Source organism: Lutra lutra, chromosome 2 (genome assembly GCF_902655055.1).
Source record: "Lutra lutra chromosome 2, mLutLut1.2, whole genome shotgun sequence".
Lineage (NCBI taxonomy): Eukaryota > Metazoa > Chordata > Mammalia > Carnivora > Mustelidae > Lutra > Lutra lutra.
Window position 1 is genome coordinate 210,217,174 of NC_062279.1, and position 22,726 is coordinate 210,239,899.

Here is a 22,726-nt window from a genome sequence, read left to right on the forward strand (position 1 = left end):
AACATGTCTGCCTGTTATTCCAGGTTGCGTCAATAAGACAGCATCTTGCATCCATATATGAGAAAGAAGAAGATTGGAGAAATGCAGCCCAAGTGTTGGTGGGAATTCCTTTGGAAACAGGACAAAAGTATAGTAAATAGTGGATATTGGATGGAGATGTATATAGGATATGTATCATTGTTCACTTGTGTTTTTTCTCACATTCTAGTGAAGGAAACATCATAAACAACTTAATAAGTACGGACATTTTGTAGAATATTAGAAGGTGATAAGTGCTTGAGAGAAAAGTAAAGGGAAAGTGGGGAACAGGTTGTATCATTAAATAGGGTGACTGGAGTGGTAGGGTGTCCAGGTACATCTTCTCAGATACTTGAAGGAAGTGAGGGAGTGGCTGTGAGCTGAGAAGACTGTCAGTAGATCTGGTGAGGAGGATGGCTAATGTAAAGGCCCTAAGACAGGAGCACGCCTGGAGTATTTTCAGAAGATCAGGGATACCAGAGTGGTTGGAGTGGAGCAAGCCAAGGAAAGGTGGGGGCTGAGATCAGAGAGTACCAAAGACTGGATTACGTAGGTTCTTCTAAGTCATTATAAGGCCTTTGGCTTTTCTCTAAGTGAAATGAGGGGGAGCCGTTGGAGGATTTTGTATGGAAGATCGACATGATCTGATTTATATTTTAGAAAATCATTCTGTGTACTGGGTTGAGACTAACTGTACCACTGCAGAGAAGATGGAGATTGTGAGAAATGTTGGATTCTGGATATGTTTTTAAGGTAGAGCTAAGGGTTTTCTGGTGGCTTAGATATGGAGTATGAGAAAAAGAGCCAAAATAAATCCTGGTTTTGGTCTGAACTCCTGGAAGGATGGAGTTGCCATCTACTGAGTAGTAAAGAATAGGTTTTGAGGGAAGATCAAGAGTTCCATTTTGGACATGTGATAACCAAGTGGAAGTACCTAGTAGGGAGTTGAATGTATTAGATACTGTTCTAATGTAATTACCGTAATTACCATTTTGATAGTGCCGTAGCATTATCTTTCTCTGTGAGGATGTCAGAGAACTGAAAATTTAGCAGTTTTCTAAACAAATTAACCTAAAAGTGATTAAAAGTAGAATCTGGATAAACAGTTGAGAACTTATTTCTTTAAAGAATTATTCATTTTGGTAGTTACAGTAATAAACTTAATAGTTGGCATAAAAATTGGAAAACTCAATAAAAGTATAGTACTCTCTCTCTTTTTTTTTTTTAACTTTTATTTTATTTGACGGACAGAGATCACAAGTAGGCAGAGAGGCAGGCAGAGAGAGGAGGAAGCAGGCTCCCCACGGAGCAGAGAGCCCGATGTGGGGCTCGATCCCAGGACCCTGAGATCATGACCTGAGCCGAAGGCAGCGGCTTAACCCACTGAGCCACCCAGGCGTCCCCAAAAGTATAGTACTCTTTATAGCAGTTCATGTATATTTGAGTTATGAATGGAAATAGTATACTACAAAATGCTAGCAATATATGACTTGGGGAAAAATTTTGAATTAGTATAAAAAAATTTCAAAAGTAAAGACTTCCAGAGTTTGGGCCGTGTCAGTTGCAAACTCCGTTCTTGCCACATGGTGGCGTCACTTTTGCTGGTAATAAAAAAGATTTTTCTGTAAGGATTAATCTTGAATTTTGTAAGTTTTGAATTACGTGAGGTGTCAGTTGTGCATTTCTTGCATAAAATGTGGCCACAGAGATAAAGAAAAAAATGAAAACCACCTGTAATCTCAACACCGAGAGATAATTGGTATTACTGTCTTCATAAGTATGTATAGAAATACATCTTAATAGTGTCTTACATGCTGTTTTATCCTGTTTTCTTCACTTAGCAAAAATACATGACTGTTTTCATATAGTAATGATAACAACTGTATATTATCCTACCATCTTAATGTACCACAATTTAGTTGATTCTTATAAATATCATAATAGATGATTCCCTGTTTTTTCCTGTTAGATATTTATGAGTAACTTTATAAATGAATATTCCTTTTATATATGTGTACACATCCCTGATTATTTTCTTGAGATTAATTTTCTGGAGGTAAAATATAGTAGGTAAGGAATATATGCATTTTCAAGGGTTCAAAGGGTGGTTGGAAAATATATTGCCAAATTGTTTTCCAGGATGGTTTACTCATTTATAGCCCCAACACCACTATATGATACACCCCTCAACTGGGCATTTTTTAAGTTCTTTGACTTGTGAGATTATCTGAGGATTGAAGGAAGCTAAAAAACAATAGAACAATCATGATAGAAAAAATAAAAATTGAGTAAAATTTATTTTGTAAATATTTTTTAGACTTTTTCTAATACAGTAAAAATTTGATTCTGTTAATTTAACAGAATATGTAATGAAAAAAATGTATTTTCTCCAACTCCTAAAAACTTTCTTTTTTTTTTAAAATAAATCCTTTTTTTCTTTTTAAGATTTTACTTATTTATTTGATAGATAGAGAGAGATCACAAGTAGACACAGAGGCAGGCAGAGAGAGGGGGGAAGCAGGCTCCCCGCATGTGGGGCTCGATCCCAGGACCCTGGGATCATGACCTGAGCCGAAGGCAGAGGCTTTTAACCCATGAGCCACCCAGGTGCCCCTCCTAAAAACTTTCTTGATTATATATTTAGTCATTCTGTTTTTTTCTGTTACATCCTAGGCAGTACAATGTAGATTATAAACTGGAGACTTACCTTAAGATCGCGAGGCTATATCTGGAAGATGACGATCCCGTCCAGGCAGAGGCTTACATAAATCGAGCATCATTGCTTCAGAATGAATCCACCAATGAGCAGTTACAGATACACTATAAGGTAACAGATGAGCTGATTTGGGATTAATTTTGTATTGGAGAATCCTACTATACTAAGATGCTCCAGAACATCATTTTATTTTTTGCTTTGATTTTGAGTTTTTGGCTTTGATTTTGAATTTTTTCCCCTAACTGAGAAATTTCCCTCTTTAGGTATGCTATGCACGTGTTCTCGATTATAGAAGAAAATTCATTGAAGCTGCACAAAGGTACAATGAGCTCTCTTACAAGACAATAGTGCACGAAAGTGAAAGACTAGAGGCCTTAAAACATGCTTTGCACTGTACCATCTTGGCATCAGCAGGTAAACTTGTAATTTGTGCTTTCATGAACAGTTACCTTTGCTTAATAATTGCAGGTTCGTTACTACTGGAGGATTTAGCAAAGAACTATTTTTTAAGGGGATGTCTTATTGCAATTATAATTATGTCTTATGCAATTATAAATTTATTTTAAACATTTAAACAGTTAAAAACAACAATAAAATAGATTGCTAACTTAAAAAATTTTTAAATATGCATGTATCAGTCTATTACCCACATGTGTTAGGAGTAATTAAGAGAGATAACATGAAATTTAGTTTGCCTAATATAGCTCTTAAAAATAAATAATGAAATTCAGTGAAAATTATATAAAGGGAAATAAAAATTAAAATCTAGAGATTGATAATAACGTACTGCTTTTGGGATTTTCTTTAACTTCAAGCCTTAGTTTTATATCTCACATTTATCCTTTTCTTTGGTAAATATGAAAAATAAACTGTTCTTTGTTCTTTTTTACTAAATTATAGCATATAAATCACTCAACTTATAGAGCAGAAAAGACAATGAGAAAAAATGCCGGTAATGCTAAGCCATGGCTTTTCTAAATAATTTTTAGAATGTTTATTGATCTGTATTTAGATGACATGTTCATACTACACATTTCCTTCCTTATGAAGCAGTGATCTTATTTATTGTATTTTTGTTGCTGAAAAGGCAATACATAGAATGGTATTGCTTCCAGTTCTTAAGAGCTTTTACTGGTTACTTGGGTTTCCTTCCTGGACAAGTGTCTGTTTGTATCCTCTTTTTTTAATAAACAGTAGCGTGATATGCATACTTTGTAACCTGCTTTTTTCCTTCCTGTATATTGGCGGTCTTTATGTGTCAATATATATCACTCATTCTTTTTGGATGAGCAGTTGAGTATTCACTAATTCTGTGTTGGCAGTAACTTTGTAGAACTTGCTGCCACAAATCAGGACACCTGACTGTATTTTAGTAGGCAAAAATGGAGTCCTAACATAGTTTCCTATTGGAGAAATAGGTTGTGAGAATATTTGATGCTCATTTGCTTCCCTTAGGACAGCAGCGTTCTCGGATGCTAGCCACTCTTTTCAAGGATGAAAGGTGCCAGCAACTTGCTGCTTATGGGATCCTAGAGAAAATGTACCTAGACAGGATCATCAGAGGAAATCAACTTCAAGAGTTTGCTGCCATGTTAATGCCTCACCAAAAAGCAACTACCGCTGATGGTAATGATCAGGTCTTAATTTGTGGAAGCAAATATTTAGGTACACACAGTGGCAAGTGTGTTAAATTTGAAGCATCTTGATATCTTTCTATAATATTTTTACATAACACTTGATGACCAAAAAGGAGTATTATATTGACTGAAAATGAGTATTATATCCAGGTAGGGTTTAAATAATAAAAATAGCCCTATTGGAAAGCAGATTGTAGAGTAATGCATCTTCACAGATTACAAATGCAGAACTATAACCTATGTTAATAGTGCCTGATTTTTATTTCTTATTTTTATTTGTTTTTAAAAATTTTATTTATTTGACAGAGAGAGACAGCAAGAAAGGGAACACAAGCAGGGGGAGTGGGAGTGGGAGAGGGAGAAGCTTCCCGCTGAGCAGGGAGCCCAGTGCAGGGCTCAGTGCAGGACCTTGGGATCATGACCTGAGCCAAAGGCAGATGCTTAATGGCTGAGCCACCCAGGCGCCCCTAGTGACTGGTTTTTGAAAAACTCAAACCCTTTGATAAGTACCTTAATTAATTTTTTTTAGAGATTTTATTTATTTATTTGACAGAGATCACAAGTAGGCAGAGAGGCAGGCAGAGAGAGAGGGGGAAGCAGGCTCCCTGTGGAGCAGAGAGCCCGATGCGGGGCTCGATCCCAGGACCCTGAGATCATGACCTGAGCTGAATGCAGAGGCTTAACCCACTGAGCCACCCAGGCGCCCCAACCTTAATTAATTTTAAGCATCAGTTTTTAACAGTGTAATTATCCAGTCCTATTTTAGATAGAGTAAAATTTGGCACAGTAGCTTGCTTAAGGTTATTCAGGGTGAAAGTGCTACCAGTAAGAATAGAACTTGGTGTCATCTTTCCTAGTCAAGGGATCTATTTGCTTGCCAGGCTACCTTTTCCAGAGAAGTTTTTAATAGTTGCTTGTTTGTAACATCAGTCACTTTATATGTTTGTCTACAGAGGTTTTAAAGTAACTGAAACAATAACACGTAATAATAAAAATATAAACAGAGCATCAGAAACATGAAAAAAGTCAAGATAAACGCAGATCTGTTAGACTTACTTCCTTGGATTCAACATCATCCTGTATCAAAGAGAATTCAGCTATAAAAAGTCATGTATGCAGGGGGTTTGCTGAAAGGTATACACTTCACCCAGTCTTACTGCCCTGAGTTAGACCAGATCACTGAAGGAATTGCAGTGACCGCCTATTGAATTTTTCATTTAATTTATACTTTAAGAAGCAAACTAGTTGATTTTCATCATTCTGCTAAAGAAGGTATTTTTTCTATAGGATATTCGTTATGCAGTCCTCAGGAAAAGTTCTTCACAGTCTTGCAGTTGTGATTCTCCTGAACAGGTTTTGTTTTGTTTTGTTTTTAAATCTTACTTAAATACACTCTGGGGGCGCCTGGGTGGCTCAGTGGGCTAGAGCCTCTGCCTTCTGCTCAGGTCATGATCCCGGGGTCCTGGGATCGAGCCCCACATCAGGCTCTCCTCTCAGCAGGGTACCTGCTTCTCCCCCCCACCCCCCGCCTGCCTCTCTGCCTGTTTGTGATCTCTGTGCAAGTAAATAAATAAAAATCTTAAAAAAAAAATACACTCTGAGTTGGTTGGTTTTTCTTATCTTGACTGCTAGAAAGCTTATTAAATTAGCCTACCTATAAATAGTGTGTATGTATGTGTTTTGATTGTTGTTACTTTTAAATTCTTTTCCATGTATTCTGAGCAGCTAACATTCTGAGATGTCTAACAAGTTGGAAAAGATAGTTAAAAAGAAAAAGTTTCCGGAAGTGATACAGTCAAACTTGACATTTGACTTTGAACTTTCTGGCTATGAAAAAAAAAAGTGAAAAGATTCTTTGTAAAAAGGATGCTTCCTAGGACCTCTGAGGATAAAAATAATCATCAAATCTCTCCCATGGGACTATAAAGAGGGGACAGATGTTTCGTTGTCTTCTCCCATTTTAGGCCTTACTGTTTTTCTTATTTATCTCTTCTGGACATTTTTGTTGATTGGCATTATAACCCTTAGCAATCTTGAGATGTAATTTTTTTTAAATTATAATTCATTTTTTGTATTCTTAAAGTTGTGTAATATTACTGCTAATCTGCTTTCTGCTCACTAGATTTGTCTGTGGTGGGCGTTTCACATAAATGGAATCACACAATATATAGCCTTTTCACTTGGCAAAGTGTTTATCCATGTTGTAGCATTTATCAATACTTTATTCCTTTTTATTGCCAAATAATATTCTATATGTGAATATACTGCATTTTATTTCCTCATCAATTGATGGACATTTAGGTTATTTTCACTTTGGGCTATTGAATATGCTTCTATGAATATTCATGTAAAATTTTTTCTATTTTAATTCAGTTAATTAACGTATAACGTATTACTGGTTTCAGAAGTACAGGTCTGTGATTCATCAGTCTTTACCCAGTGCTTATTACATCACATAACCTCCTTAATGTCCAACACCCAGTTACCCTATCCCTTCATCTCCCTTGCCTCCAGGAACCCTCAGTTTGTTTCCTATGATTAAGAGTCTCTTATGGTTTGTCTCCCTCTCTGATTTCATCTTTTATTTTTTCTTCTCTTCCCCTATGACCCTCTGCTTTGTTTCTTAAATTCCACATATGAGTGAGATCATATGATAATTACGTTTCTCTGATTGACTTATTTCACTTAGCATAATACCCTGTAGTTCTAGCCACATCATTGCAAATGGCAAGATTTCATGCTTTTGATGACTATGTAATATTCCATTGTATACATGTATATAATGGATAAAGGCTTCTTTATCCATTCATCTGTCAATGGATATCTAGGCTCTTGGCTATTATGGACATTGTTGCTATAAACATTGGGATGCAGATGCCCCTTTGGATCACTACATTTGTATCTTTGGGGTAAATACCCAGTAGTGCGATTGCTGGGTTGTAGGGTAGCTCTATTTTCAACTTTTTGAGGAACCTCCATGCTGTTTTCCAGAGTGGTTGCACCAGCTTGCATTCCCACCAACAGTGTAGGAGGGTTCCCCTTTCTCCGCATCCTCGCCAACACACATTGTTTACTGTCTTGTCAATTTTAGCCATTCTGACCCGTGTGATATGGAGTATTTTTTCATGTGTCTGTTGGCCATTTGGATGTCTCCTTTGGAGAAAGGTCTGTTCATGTCCTCTGCCCATTTCTTGATTGGATTATTTATTCTTTGGGTGTTGAGTTTGATAAGTTCTTCATAGATTTTGGACACTAGCCCTTTATCTGATATGTCATTTGCAAATATCTTCTCCAATTCTGTCAGTTGTCTTTTGGTTTTGTTGACTGTTTCCTTTGCTGTGCAAAAGCTTTTTGTCTTGATGAAGTCCTAGTTGTTCATTTTTGTCTTTGTTTCCCTTGCCTTTGGAGGTGTGTCTAGCAAGAAGCTGCTGTAGAGGGGCGTCTGGGTGGCTCAGTGGGTTGAGCCTCTGCATTCAGCTCAGGTCATGATCTCAGGGTCCTGGGATTGAGCCCTAAGTCGGGCTCTGTGCTCAGCAGGAAGCCTACTTCCCCCTCTCTCTCTACCTGCCTCTCTGCCTACTTGTAATCTCTCTCTGTCAAGTAAATAAAATCTTTAATAAAAAAAAAAAAAGCTGCTGCGGCTGAGATCAAAGTTGCTGCCTGTGTTCTCCTCTAGGATTTTGATGGATTCCTGTCTCACATTAAGGTCTTTCATCCATTTTGAGTCTATTTTCATGTGTGGTGTAAGGAAATGATCCAATTTCATTTTTCTGCATGTGGCTGTCCAATGTTCCCAACACCATTTATTGAAGAGGCTGTCTTTGTTCCACTGGACATTCTTTCCTGCTTTGTCGAAGATGACTTGACCATAGAGTTGAGGGTCCGTTTCTGGGCTCTCTATTCTGTTCCATTGATCTATGTGTCTGTTACTGTGCCAGTACCATACCGTCTTGAGGATGACAGCTTTGTAATAGAGCTTGAAGTCCGGAATTGTGAGGCCACCGTTTTGGTTTTCTCTTTCAACATTTCTTTGGCTTTGGAGCCAACTTCTAACAGTTCTGGTTTTGTGCTCCGCTGCTCTATATCGATTGTGGCCAGCTGGTGGCAGAGGCTCCCACCCCATCCCCTTCCCCACCATGGTCTGTCTGCCCATGTATTACCTTGATTCACTTCTTTGCAACATCTGCCTTGCAGAGAGCGGTCGCTTCTCTGTCTGGAGAGCAGAGCTATTCTTTGTCAGCGTCCGGTTGAGTCACAGGTGCTCAGAATGACTTGATAGCTTTCTAGCCGAAGCCTTGGGACCAGATGAAATTACGGTCTCCTATTCCTCCACCATCTTCACTGTAAAAATTTTTGTATGAACACGGGTTTTTAATTCTTCTCGGTATTCACCTAGGAGTGCAATGATGGGGACATGTGATAACTTGGTGGTTAGTCCTTTGAAAAGTTGCCAGATTGTTTTCAAAAGCAGCTGCTCCTTTCTGCATTCCTGTCAGCTGTGTGTGCGGGTTCTGATTTCTCCATATTTTCTCGCACGTTTGTTATCTGTGCTTTTGACTTGGACACCCTCGTGTGTGTGAAGTTGGTGTCACATCGTTTTGATTTGCCTTTCCCCGAACAGCTTTTCATGTACTTCTGGGCTGTTTGTATATCTTTAGAGAAAAGTTTGTTTGGATCCTTTTCAGTTTTTAAACTGGGTTATTTGTCCTTTTATTACTGAATTGTAGGAATTCTTTATATATTCTAGACCTGATCATTATCAGGTGATTTGCCAATACTTTCTCCCATTCCGTGTGTTTTCTCTTCACTTTCTGGTGGTTTCCTTTGAGACATTAGTCTTTAATTTTGGTGGAGTCCAGTGTATCTGTTTGTGCTTTTTGTTGCCTGTACTTTGTACTGAGAAGCTGTTGCCTGATCCAGGGTTGTGAAGACTTGCTCTGTTTTCGTCTGTATGTTTTATAGTTACAGCTCGTACATATAGACATTTGATTCATTTGAGTTCATTTTTGTATGTGGTGTAAGATCAAGGTCCACCTTTATTTTTTTGCATGCAGATACCCAGTTGTCCTCGTAACTGTTGAAGAGACTGTGAGTTCCCCATTAAATTATCCTGGGACCCTTGTTGATAATCAGTTGACCATAAATGTGCGAGTTTATCTCTGGAGTCTCAGTTCTATTCCATTTTGTATTCCTATCCCTATGCCAGTACCACACTGTCTAGGTTACTCTATCTTTATAGCAAGTTTTGAAATTGGGATGTGTGAGTCCTCCAACTGTTTTCCTCTCAAGATTGTTTTGCCTCGGGACGCCTGGGTGGCTCAGTTGGTTAAGCAGCTGCCTTCGGCTCAGGTCGTGATCCCAGCGTCTGGGGATCGAGTCCCACATTGGGCTCCTTGCTTGGCGGGGAGCCTGCTTCTCCCTCTGCCTCTGCCTGCCATTCTGTCTGCCTGTGCTCGCTCGCTCTCCTCTCTCTCTGACAAATAAATAAAATCTTAAAAAAAAAAATTTAGGGAAAAAAAAAAAAAGATTGTTTTGGCTCCTCTGAGTCCCAATAGAATGAACTTTAAAATCAGTTTGTTAGTGTCTGCCAAGAATCCAGCTGGAATTTCAATAGGGATTACCCTGAGTTCATAAATCAACTTGGGGATTATTGCCATCCGAAAAGGATTAAGTTTTCCTATTTTCCCTTTATTTACGTTTTTATATTTGAGAGTGGCTAAGAGAGTAGATCTTAAAAGTTCTCACCACAAACAAACAAACAAACAAAAAAGCGTGAGGTGATGGGTGTTAGTTAAATTTATTGTGGTAATCATTTTACAGTGTATACATATATCAAATCATTATGTTGTACATCTTAAACTAGTACGATATTATAGGTGATAATCTGTTAAGGGTTAATATTCAAAATATATAAAGAACTTCTAAAATTCAGCATCCAAAAAACAAATAATCCAGTTAAAAAAGGGGTGACATTTTTCCAAAGAAGACATCCAGATGGCCAACAGACACATGAGAAAGTGCTCCACATCACTCATCATCAGGGAAATACAAATCAAAACCACAGTGAGATCCCACCTCACACCTGTCAGAATGGCTAAAATTAACAAGTCAGGAAACAACAGATGTTGGTGAGGATGCGGAGAAAGGGGAACCCTCCTACACTGTTGGTGGGAATGCAAAGCCGTGCAGCTACTCTGGGAGACAGTGTTGAGGTTCCTCAAAAAGTTAAAAATAGAACTAACCTACAATATAGGAGTTGCCCTACTAGGTATTTACCTGAGGTTTACAAAAATACTGATTCAAAGAAATACGTGTACCTCGATGTTTGTAGCAGCATTGCCTGCCACAGCCAAATCATGGAAAGAGCCCAAATGTCCACTGACTGATGAATGGATGAAGAAGAGGTGTGTACACACGCGCGCACACACACGCACACGTGAGCACGCGCACACACACACAGGAATATCATTCAGCCGTGTCAAATAAATAAATAAAATCTTCTAAAAAAAATAAAAGTGTATAACAAGGGGCACTTGGGTCATATGGTTGAACGTCTGATGATGGTGACCGTGTGGTGTGATTGATCAGGGTTGAGAGACTGAGCTCTGCTCAGCGTGGGGGTTGTCGGAGATTGTCCTCCCTCTGCCCCTTCCCTCCCAGTCACTCTCTCTCTCAGACAAATAAATAAATCCTTTGTAGAAAAAAGTGTAAAACAAGTTTCAAGCTTTTAACAGTCTTATTTATATTTATTTAAGGTTCTAGCATCTTGGACCGAGCTGTTATTGAACATAATTTGTTGTCTGCAAGCAAATTATATAATAATATCACCTTTGAAGAACTTGGAGCTCTTTTAGAGATCCCTGCAGCTAAGGTATTTTCTTGTTTCCAACTTATAAAAAAAGAAGTTAGACTGAACTACAATACGTAATCGATAAATATTGGCAACTGCAATAAAAATACACATAAAAAGCCTCAGGAAAATGGAAGTAAATTATTTGAATGTTAAAGTAGTAATGTAATGGAATTGTCCTACTTTTTTGCTTTTTTTAAACTGTATTTTATGATAAAGTGACCTAGAATGAAAATCTTTAAGGGGTTCCAGGTTATGATACCTGTTTTATGAGAGTCTTTTGTTTAGTGTCTGTTTCAGTCCACTTCATGGTGTTTTCTGATTTCTGATGAACTTGAGATTTTGATACATGCCTTACTTCTTTTTCCGCTCTAGTTGACTCAAAGGTTAAATATTTTATCTGTTTGAAAGAATAACTGTGGTCATTCTCTAGGCTATTCTGTTGTAACTTTTATGCTTGATTTATCTTAATTGACTGAGTTAGTAGGAAATTAATTTCATCTTTAGTCATGATAAAGGTTTGGTTGGCTCTGTACAAAAACCAAAAAGTACCAAGAGTATTTAGGGGGTATTTCAGGTGTCATTTAAAAAACATTCTCTTAGTCAATTATCATATGGTTTCACTGATTTGTGGAGCATAACAAATAGCATGGAGGACAAGGGGAGATGGAGAGGAGAAGGGAGTTGAGGGAAATTGGAAGGGGAGGAGAACCATGAGAGACTATGGACTCTGAAAAACAATCTGAGGGTTTTGAAGGGGTGGGAGGTGGGAGGTTGTGTGAACCTGGTGTTAGGTATTAGGGAGGGCTTGTATTGCATGGAGCACTGGGTGTGGTGCAAAAATAATGAATACTGTTATGCTGAAAAAATAAAAAAATTTAAAAAAAATTTAAAAAAAACAAACAAAAAAAAACATTCTCTTAATTTTAAATAAGAGTAGAAGTAAGCAATCCACTTATTTTTACCTAACTTGCATATCTTAAGTCATGTAGTAATGGATCATGTCCCCTTTTATCTGTTGGTGAAATATTAATTTAGAATTTCCTAACACAGTTACTGTACTTGTACATATTCAGTGCATAGTACAGGAAGTGGAACCGTTTGGGAACCAAAGCTTAAGTTCCCATTAAAAAAGATACTTTCTTTTGGGGCACCTGGGTGGCTCAGTGGGTTAATCCTCTGCCTTAGGCTCAGGTCCTGATCCCAGGGTCCTGGGATCGAGCCCCACATCGGACTCTCTGCTCGGCGGGGAGCCTGCTTTCCCCTCTCTCTCTGCCTGCCTCTCTGCCTACTTGTGATCTCTGTCTGTTAAATAAATAAATAAAATCTTTAAAAAAAAAAAAGATACTTTCTTTTTAGGTTGAGACTAATTATTTAGCGATAAATGATAGTACGGTTGTTTAGGGTTGATTGTGAAGATGGTCAGAATTACTAAAATGACCAAGTCTTAAGCCAGTTTGCTTACACATAGTAAACATGAAACATGTCCTTAGGAGCTAGGTAGAGGACCTTTTGATTCCGTGTAATGTCTTTTTTTTTTTTTTTTAAGATTTTATTTATTTGAGAGAGAGAGGGAAAGCACAGAGGGAGAGTGAGAGGGAGAACCAGACTCCCTGCTGAGCAGGGAGCCTTATGTGGGACTAGATCCCAGGACCCAGAGATCATGGCCTGATACAAAGGTAGATGCTTAACCGACTCAGCCACCCAGCCCCCCCCCCAATTGTCTTTAAAATTCTTTTAATTTTTATTTATCTATCTATATATTTAATTTTTTAAAAAAGAGTTTAGTTTTTTAAGTAATCACTACACCCAGTGTGGGGCTCAAACTCACAGCCCTGAGATCAAGAGTCCCATGCCTGGCACCCCTTTTTAATTCCCTTTTAAATTTGAACATCATTCCTCCTTCAAAATATTACTTTCTTCAAAAATACTACTTTCTTAAAGAATTTTCTAGGTGATAAACACTGCAAATTTAAATGAAGTAAAAAGAAAAACTAGTTTGTGTAGGCTTTCTTGAGGTATGGATTTCTGTGAGAAGAAAAATTGTTAATTTGATTTTAGGCAGAGGAAGAAATTGGTAAGAGTATTAGGCTCTTGTCCAAAATCTCAGAAGTAAAACAGATCCCAGCTAACAAAGTAATGGGTTATATCGAAAGGACTGGGGGGTAAAATAGGCAGATTTACAAGATTAATCTTGTGATGAATGGCAGACGAACATAGAAAGTGTGTGGGTAGCTAAACCAAGAGATTTCCGTTCTCTCACATGTGAGGAACTGTTAGATATGATAAAGTTTACGAGAGTTTATTGTTTCTTTGTTTTTTCTTAACAGGCAGAAAAAATAGCATCACAAATGATAACAGAAGGACGTATGAATGGATTTATTGATCAGATTGATGGAATAGTTCATTTTGAAAGTAAGAGGTTTTGCTTATTTCTGTCATAATAAAGTGGCAGGAGACTCTTGTGTACTTAGGATTAGGCCCTGTTGAACAATTTCCTTTGACCTAGTGTATTACTACTGGAATGAACTTACTTCCCTTATTTCCTTACTTCCCTTATTCCTAGAGAAATAATTTGAAATAATTTTTATGAACTTACATTTATGAATCTACTTAATGCTGCATTTTAATGCTCTGGAAGCATTTGAAACCAGAATCCGTAAACCAGTTCACCCTCTTACTCATCACGCGGCGCACCGTGTGCCCGCACGAGGGTGCTAGCTCAGGGACTCCCTCCGGCAGCGCGTTAGACTCACGGGGCAGCTCCGTCCATTCCCTGACTCGTCTGTTACCTCCTCAGCCCAGCTTTCTACCTCCTTTCCATCATGGAACTTCTGTGCCTGGAACCATGCTAATTGTTAGGATTTGATTTTGAGATACCCCGTTCTCACCGTTTTTCCTATCTTTCTAGCAGTCCGTGTCCATTAAGTTCAACTCTTCTGACCACTTTGCAGCCTCCGGTCCATTACCGTTTTCTTTTTCCTGGTCAGGCCAGCCCTTTTTTGCGTCACTCCTCTTCCTCTCTGACTTGGCATCCACGATTCATTATATCTTTATTTCTTTTTTTAAGGTTTTATTTATTTTTATTTTAGAGGGAGTGAGAGTGCACAGGGGAGGAGCAAAGGGAGAGAGAGAGACTCTCCAGTGGGCTCCATGCTGAGCGCAGAGCCCGGGGCAGGGCTCAGATCATGACCTGAGATGAAACCAGGAGCTGGTCACTCAGTCAACTCAGCCACCAGGCGCCCTGATCACTGTTTTACTTACCGTTTCACAGGTGCCCTGGATGACTTGCCTGTTAACTTTTCGTTCCGGCTGTCCAGGAAAACTTCGCCTGGAATGAACCCATCCTCCATCTTTTTCATTCCTGTGCTCGAGTAGCTAACTGATGTTGCCAGAGAGGAGTTAGAACAGCAGACAGATTGATGACCACTGCAAATTCAAGGTCGTGGGTTCTCAACAGTACCTGGGACTCTTGACATATTTTTTTTTCCTACCCTGCAGTGGGGATTTCAGATTTCAGTTTTCATAAATCTCGGACTTTTCTCCTCCTTCACTCTCAGCAGCAAACCTTGTTTCCTGTTTTCACAGGAAAAAAAAATCTATCAGAGTAAAATTAAGTGAACTTTTTGGTCATATTTATAAAACTTCTGAATATTAAATACTATGTGATCACGTCTTTTCTTCCTTCGTGTTAAACAGGAGGCGGTTTCTGTCTCCCTTTCCAGTTCTTGTGCTTCGGGTCCCTTCTCTGACTGGCATCCGTCCCTCTCAAATCCAGCTTCTTAGGAACTTGAGCTTAGCAGTTATTTCGTTTGTTTTCATTCTTCCTTGCTCTTTTGGCTTCTTTCTGCCAACATTTAAATATCCTTGGGTCTCTCCCATTTTAACAAGGATATTTTTATCTTTCAGGCCTCATTTTGACTTTTCGGCATCTCGAGTAACTTTGATCATCTCTCCTTCCTGAACCATCCCCACCACCCACACCGCCCTTCATCTCTCACCCTGTTCTGCTTTCCCTCCTCCTTTCCCAGGTATTCGTCCAGTCATCTTTGTAGATTCTGTTGTGCCTTTAAATATGAATATTGCTAAGGGCGAACTCCAGGCCTTTCCCTCCTCACTCTGCTGTTTCCCTTGATCCAGTGGCTACCTCCATGCAGACAGTTCTCACGTTTGCCTTTCTAGTGCGTGATTCTCTTCTGAGTCCTAGACTCACTGGTGTTAACTGACTGCTAGGTCTTTTCCACCTGTTTGTTGAGCATCTCAAATGAACATACCCCAAACTGAATTCATTATCTCCCCTCCCTGCGTCCCTTCCACAGCCCGCCAGCTGGCAGATGCCTTGTTTGCTTCTCCAGCCTTCCTTATCCTTGGTCCCTCTTCTTTGCTGCCCAGAATCCTTTCAGTTTTATCTCCCAGGTGCATCTGGAACCCATTTACTTGTCTTCGCGTCTTAACTGTCACCGGCCCATTCTGAAACCTCCCCCACACCCTGGGCTTCCCCCTCACGTCTCCTCTCGGGCCTCGATGCCATAGTACAACTGGAATGGTGGTGACCTTTTGAAAAGGCGAGCAAACAAAACAAAAACCAAATTATTAAATCCTATCAGTTGTGTTTCTGAAGTGAGGCCCTGTGTACCATGAACACATTTTAAAATTCTTACGCAGACAGCTATGTCAATTTTTCATTTTATGTCTGTTTAATTTCCTATATTCATTCAAAAGGTCTCATTCACTTTGGGATAAAAGTAATACTTTTCTAAAATTTTAAAAATACTTTCATTTATATTCAGAAATATCTGTCTACAGCTTATTTTTGTGTATAATTTTAAGGTATGATCTAGTTTTTCTTTTTTTAAAGATGGATTGCTGATTTGCAAGTACTATTTATTAGGTAAGACATACTTTCTGATCTTTGGCAAATACTACGTTCTATATACGTGTTTGGATCTCTTTCTGTGATCCGTTTGGTTCCACTGATCTGTGGCAATATGGTAATAAACAAATTTATAGTAAATTTTACTGTTGGAAAAGCATCTCCTGTCCCTCCATTGCTATGTTTTTTACTGAGTTGAAATTTATATAACAGGAACCATTTTATTTATTTATCTATTAAAGATTTTATATATTTGACAGAGAGACACAGCGAGAGAGGGAGCACAAGCAGAGGGAGTGGGAGAGGGAGAAGCAGGCTTCCCGCTGAGCAGGGAGCCCGATGTAGGGATCCATCCCAGGACCCTTGGATCATGACCTGAGCCTAAGGCAGACGCTCAGTGACTGAGCCCCCCAGGCGCCCCGACGTGAACCATTAAAGTGAGCAATTCGGAGCCTTTAGTGGGTTCACGGTGCTGTGCAACCACCCGCTGTACCTCGTCCCAAATGTTTCGTCTTCCCAAGAGGAAGTCTCGTGCCTCTTGAGAATAGTTGCGTCCATCCTTCCTTCTCCCGGCCGCCACAGCCGCTGTCCGAATTTTCGCGCTGTGGACGGGTGTGTTCTGGATACTTTGTAGAGACGCGGTCGTGCGCCGTCTGACCGCTCACTCTCACTTAACACAGTGCTCTGCGGCTCCGTTCCTGTCGTTCATGTCGTTCCTGTCATTCATGTCGGCGCGTGGAGCAGCGCTTGCTCCGCGGCAGGGCCCACTGCAGCGCTGCACTGTTCTTGATGTCCCAGATCATCTCAGCTGTTTTCAGACGTCACGTCCTCCGTGTGAACGCTAATGATCCTGTCCTGTTAGAAAGAACAACAAAGAAAGCGGGGATTATCTTCATAATTTAAAAAAAAATGTATGTGTGAACAGGGAGGGCTGTTCTTTTCTTTGTGATACTGTATCTTTCTGTCTGAGGCTGTCGTTTCTTCTGCTCAGGTCATTTTATATCCTTTATTAAAAATTTTTTTATTTCAGTTTTTTTAATTCTATGTCCATTTTTGTATATTTGGGGACTGTTTTGAGTGGAATATTCCCCTTTTAACTGCATGTTGCTGGTGTGGAGAAAATCCTGGTGTTTTCTTGCTGAGTTTTGTTTTGTTTTGTTTTGTTCTAAAGATTTTATTTACTTGACAGAGGGAGAGACAGCAAGAGAGGGAACAGAAACGGGGAGAGGGAGAAGCAGGTTTCCTGCCGAGCAGGGAGCCCGATGCGGGGCTCGGTCCCAGGACTCCAGCATCATGCGCTGAGCCGAAGGCAGATGCTTAATGACTGAGCCACCCAGGCGCCCTGCTTTTTTGTTTAAACATTAAAATATTTATCCCTAAGAGTCCAGTAGACAAAGAGATGTGCTTTGTCCAGTAGGTGGCAGTATCTTATGACTCGAGAAACTGCTGGTGGGTTCAGCGAGGCTTTTACGGTGGTGGTTTGGTGGTGGTTTTGTGACTGACATGCTTTGGTTGGTTTTCTTTCGTTTTCATGAATAATAATAACATGGATCTGTGCGGATATGCTTTTGGTTTTGTACTTTGTACCAGTAATTTGGGTACTTTCCTTAATATTGCTTGATTAGCTTAATTTTATTAGCCAAGATTTTTGGAATGGATTTTTGAAAATTAGTATTACTGTGTTTATCTTTTGAGTTACACTTGCTGAGCATTCATGGAGTAATGTTAAACGGCGTGTGTTGTTCTTCTTCTGTGTAGCACGGGAAGCCCTGCCAACGTGGGACAAACAGATCCAGTCCCTTTGTTTCCAAGTGAATAACCTGCTGGAGAAGATCAGTCAGACGGCGCCAGAGTGGACAGCACAGGCCATGGAGGCGCAGATGGCCCAGTGAGCGCGCGACGGCTTTCACCGAGTTGCACGGATGAATTTCACGGTCTATCCACAGCATTTGCATCATGACCTTACGTATTTCAATCCCTTTTATGCTGGATTCCATTTAAAGAAGACATTGTTAGAACAGGAAGCGCAAGCATTTAAAAACCTGTAGTTCCCATATATTCAGGGTCTCTGTGTCCAAGCTAACTCAGAAGTTTTGAAAGCTTTTTCTTTAAACAGAGTAAGTGAAATATCCGTGCCTAAAAAGTTTGGGATTTGTGATAACTTTGTAGTCATGTAAAACTTAAAGTGCTTTGTGCCTCTCCAAATGTGGTAATTCTAATAAATGGAGACGTGAGCCAAATAAAAGTAGTACTTTGTTTTTAATTAGCGAACAGTGTTTTGTTCTTTTCCTTTCATTTCAGTGGACATTGATTTATAGCATGTGCCAGAGGCCCGGAGCCGAGCCGCAGTGCCTGTTCTCCAGCCAGGCGGCCCCAGAGCTGGTAGACGGCGTGTGGGACGCTGGTGGTTGCACCGAGCTCCAGAGCGCACAGGGAGGAGCTTTTCATTTCTTAGAGAGAGTCCAGGAAAGCTCCTCAGAGAGAGTTATTTCAGGCCAGCTTTATAGAGAAAAGGACTTTTAAAAGTGAGTTTGTAGGCAACTTCCAGTTTCAGCTCCAACATGTGAAGAGCATTGAAGTCATCACTCCATCCTCACAATCAGAAGAAGGCTGAAAAGGCTGCAAATCAGTGGCTTTTCTTATTTCCACCAGAGAATTGAGGTCACAGAGCAAACTACTGTGAAGACTGGAAGGACAGGCAGATAGAAGCATGGGTGAGAGAGCTTGTTGGGAGCACAAGCTCCTGGAGCCATAACTGATAGGAACAGCGAACTGGTAACTTCGACGAGTTCCTGGAGGCCGAGGGTAAACTAGCTTGACAGTTAAACCCCCTGAGGGCCCACTCTCTGGGGAGGCCCTACACTTTCTAGGATTTATCCCCAGGAGCCCCATCAGGTTCTCAGATTGGAGATCAGGATCCCCTGTGTCTTAGGCAAGACAGGGGAAGGGAAGGTAACTATTTTGAAATACACCCAGAGCATTTTCCATGGCAAAGGCCTGCCCTCTGAGGAGAGCTACACTACCAGAGCCTTACCCAGCCCGGGGCCGGGGCGGTCACTCCCACACTGGGGCCGGGGCGGTCACTCCCACACCGGGGCCGGGGCGGTCACTCCCACACCTCGAGCCCCAGAGCCTTCTTGTGTTGCGGAGGAGGAGGAGAAAGGGCTAAGAAACACCTCTGAAGGCCACAGCCCAGGTACTTGGGTTAAGTGGAAACAGATTTAGAATCACAAGATTACACAGTCCTTCTCAAATCCATTACATCAAACAGGGCTCCAGTGTCGTCGTCCTGGAATTGGAGAGCGATAGGACGCGCTCTTTAATACAGTATTCTTAGGGAAACAGTAAAACGGGGAAGAATAAAAACACAATCAGTGAGCTTGAAAATGTGTTGGTAAAAAATTCCCAGGCTGAAATGCAAAACAAAAAACAAACCACCAAAACACAAAAACTATCCAACAACTATGGGACAATTATATAAGCTATAACATAGGTATAATGGGGATACCAGAAGAAGAACAAGAACAGAAGAGATTTTGAAATAATAATGTCTTTTTTCCATAAATTAATGATGGAAACCAAACCATAGGTCCAAGAAGCATAGAAAAGAACAAGCATGATAAATACCAAAAACATCTATACCGAAGCGTATCATATTCAAACTGCAGAAAACAAGGACAAAAAACCTTGAAAGAAGCTAGGGGAAAAAATACCTTTTCCCTCTCCCTCTCTCTCTCTCTCTTAAGATGTATTTGTTTTTATAGTGAGAGATCAGAAGCAAGAGGGGCAGAGGGAGAGGAGAGAGTCCCAAGCAGACTCTGCTGAGTGCAGAGCCTGAAGCAAGGCTCGATCTCATGACTCAGATCAACACTTGAGCCAAAATCAAAAGTTGGTCATCAACCGATTGTGCCACCTGAGTGCCCCCAAAAAACACCTTTTTTTTTTTTTAAAGATTTTATTTATTTATTTGACAGAGATCGCAAGTAGGCAGAGAGGCAGGCAGAGAGAGAGGAGGAAGCAGGGAGCCCGATGTGGGGCTCGATCCCAGAACCCTGGGGTCATGAACCGAGCCGAAGGCAGAGGCTTTAACTCACTGAGCCACCCAGGCACCCCAAAAGACACCTTTTCTTTTTTTTTTTTTTTTTTTTTAAAAAAGACATTTATTCAGCGTCATGATCAGACTATTACATTTAGCAATCAACAGCATGGGTGCAAAAAAAAAATCTACATTAAAACCCTTTGTTGGAATGCTTTACACTTTCCACAGAACAAACTAAAATAACCTGTTATACAATTAGTCACAAATACAGTCCTCGAGTTTTTTTGCCCATACACATGAGTATTGTCTAAAACATGTCTTCTTTGTAGCAGCTAGGCCCTGCCACCACTGTGCTTGGCTGAGTTCACAAATCTGTTGTAACCTGTAGCTTCCCTGTCACTTCTCTGGCTCTCCTCTCCTGCTAAGCTTTGTTTCCTGGCAGTAATTAAAATCTTCTGCCACTGCCGTAGCTGCTGCTGCTGCTGGAACCACCATAGCCACCTTGGTTTCGTGGTTTGGCGAAGTATTGGCCTCCACCACCATAAGGGCCAGAGCTTCTGCCTCCAAAATTGCCTCCTTTCATGGGTCCAAAATTTGAGGATTGATTGTTGTAATTGCCAAAATCATTATAGCTTCCGCCACCTCCAAAGTTGCTTCCACTACCACCGCCATAGCCGCCTCCGCCTCCTCCGTTGTTATAGCTGTCATAGCTGCCACTCCCGCCATAGCCACTGCCCTGGTTTCCATAACCCTGTCCACCACTTCCATAGCCTCTGCTTCCTCCAGAGTAACCAGGGCCGCCTCCTCCATAACCACCATCATTACCAAATCCGTTATAGCCATCCCCACTGCCACCATATCCACCACCACCTCGACTGCCACCAAAGCCACCTCGACCACTGAAGTTTCCTCCGCGACCAAAGTTGTCATTCCCACCAAAACCACCTCCACGACCACCACCAAAGTTTCCAGAACCACTTCGACCTCTTTGGCTGGATGAAGCACTAGCCATCTCTTGCTTAGAGAGCGCTTTCCTTACTTCACAGTTGTGGCCATTCACAGTATGGTATTTTTGAATGACAATCTTGTCTACAGAATCATGGTCATCAAATGTTACAAAAGCAAAACCCCTCTTTTTGCCACTGCCTCGGTCAGTCATGATCTCAATCACTTCGATTTTCCCATACTGTTCGAAATAATCTCTTAGATGATGTTCTTCAGTGTCTTCTTTAATGCCACCAACAAAAATCTTTTTCACAGTTAAGTGGGCACCAGGTCTTTGAGAATCTTCTCTTGAGACAGCCCTCTTTGGTTCCACAACTCTTCCATCCACCTTGTGTGGCCTTGCATTCATGGCTGCATCCACCTCCTCCACAGTGGCATATGTGACAAACCCAAAGCCTCTGGAGCGCTTGGTGTTTGGGTCTCTCATTACCACACAGTCCGTAAGTGTTCCCCATTGCTCAAAATGGCTCCTCAGACTCTCATCGGTAGTTTCAAAGCTCAGACCTCCGATGAAGAGCTTCCGCAGCTGTTCAGGCTCTTTGGGAGACTCTGACTTAGACATGACGGCGGTGGGAGGGGAGACTTTAACGATGCTTACTCGGCGGCATCCACGGGCAGAAAGGAGTAATCTAACGAACGTATCTCAAAAGACACCTTTTCTATAAAGGAACGTGAGTAAGAATTATATTGGATTTCTCACCAGAAACAATGTAAGGGAGAACTGAGTATAGATATTTAAGATGTTGAAAGAAAAAAACCTCAACAACAGAAGATACTATCCAGCAAAATTATCTTTTAAAAGTGAAGGAAGAGTCTCAGCAAAACTGAAGACTTTATTTGTTGTCAGGAGACCTGTGTTAGAAGTGCTAAAAGTTCTTCGGAGTGAAGGAAATGGTATGGGTTAGAACCCTGATGAAGGAAGAGCATGGAGTTAAAATTTTTAAAAATTTTAATTGGTCTAATAGATGACTTTGTTCAAAATAATAGCAACAATTTTTTAATGTTTGTAGTGTATGGATAAGTAAAATGAATGACAGCAATGATGGGAGGCAGAAATTGTGAATATTCTCTTATAAGATTGCTATACTACCCATGAAAGAGCAGTGTTCAAATAATGGACTTATATTAGTTGTAAATGTACATTGCTAACTGGAAGGTAGAAGAAATTGAGAATATATACACAATTGATTTGCTAAGAGAGAAAGGAGAAAATGGAATCATAACGTGCTCAGTTAAAACCAGAGCAACAACAGAGCATTAAACTGCAGGAGGCAAACGCTGATGGAACAGTGAGGATAGAGGGACAGATGCACCGTTAGAGACCAGCACCCCCTCATCAGCAGCTGACAGATGCGACAGGCAGAAAGTCGGTGAGAATGTAGTTGAACTCAGCGCCATCAGTCAACCGGGTCTAACTGACGTCTGTAGACTACTTCCAACAACAGTAGAGTATTTTTCTTAATCTCACATGGAACATTCATGAAGATAGACCACATTTTGGGTCATAAAACATCCTTTTTTACATCCTTTTTTTTTTTTGCTTTATTACCCCAATGAACAGTTGGAATTTGAAATTTTAAAAAAAGTC

The 22,726-nt window shown here is 40.4% G+C and overlaps 1 protein-coding gene across 4 annotated transcripts in view; it reads left to right on the forward strand.

Moving 5' to 3' along the window:
- Positions 1–18,362, forward strand: part of COPS4 (COP9 signalosome subunit 4) — a 37,337-nt gene extending 18,975 nt beyond the window's left edge. The window contains exons 4-10 of one of the 4 annotated variants that reach the window (XM_047719725.1): positions 24–127; positions 2,692–2,845; positions 2,998–3,148; positions 4,190–4,399; positions 11,127–11,242; positions 13,552–13,636; positions 17,853–18,362. In XM_047719725.1, the coding sequence (XP_047575681.1) occupies positions 24–127; positions 2,692–2,845; positions 2,998–3,148; positions 4,190–4,399; positions 11,127–11,242; positions 13,552–13,636; positions 17,853–17,986 (954 nt within the window). In that variant the 3' untranslated portion in view covers positions 17,987–18,362. The remainder of the gene's footprint in view (positions 1–23; positions 128–2,691; positions 2,846–2,997; positions 3,149–4,189; positions 4,400–11,126; positions 11,243–13,551; positions 13,637–17,852) is intronic. The other 3 variants (XM_047719726.1, XM_047719728.1, XM_047719727.1) reach the window with 3 other exon arrangements.
- Positions 18,363–22,726: the final 4,364 nt, after the last annotated feature.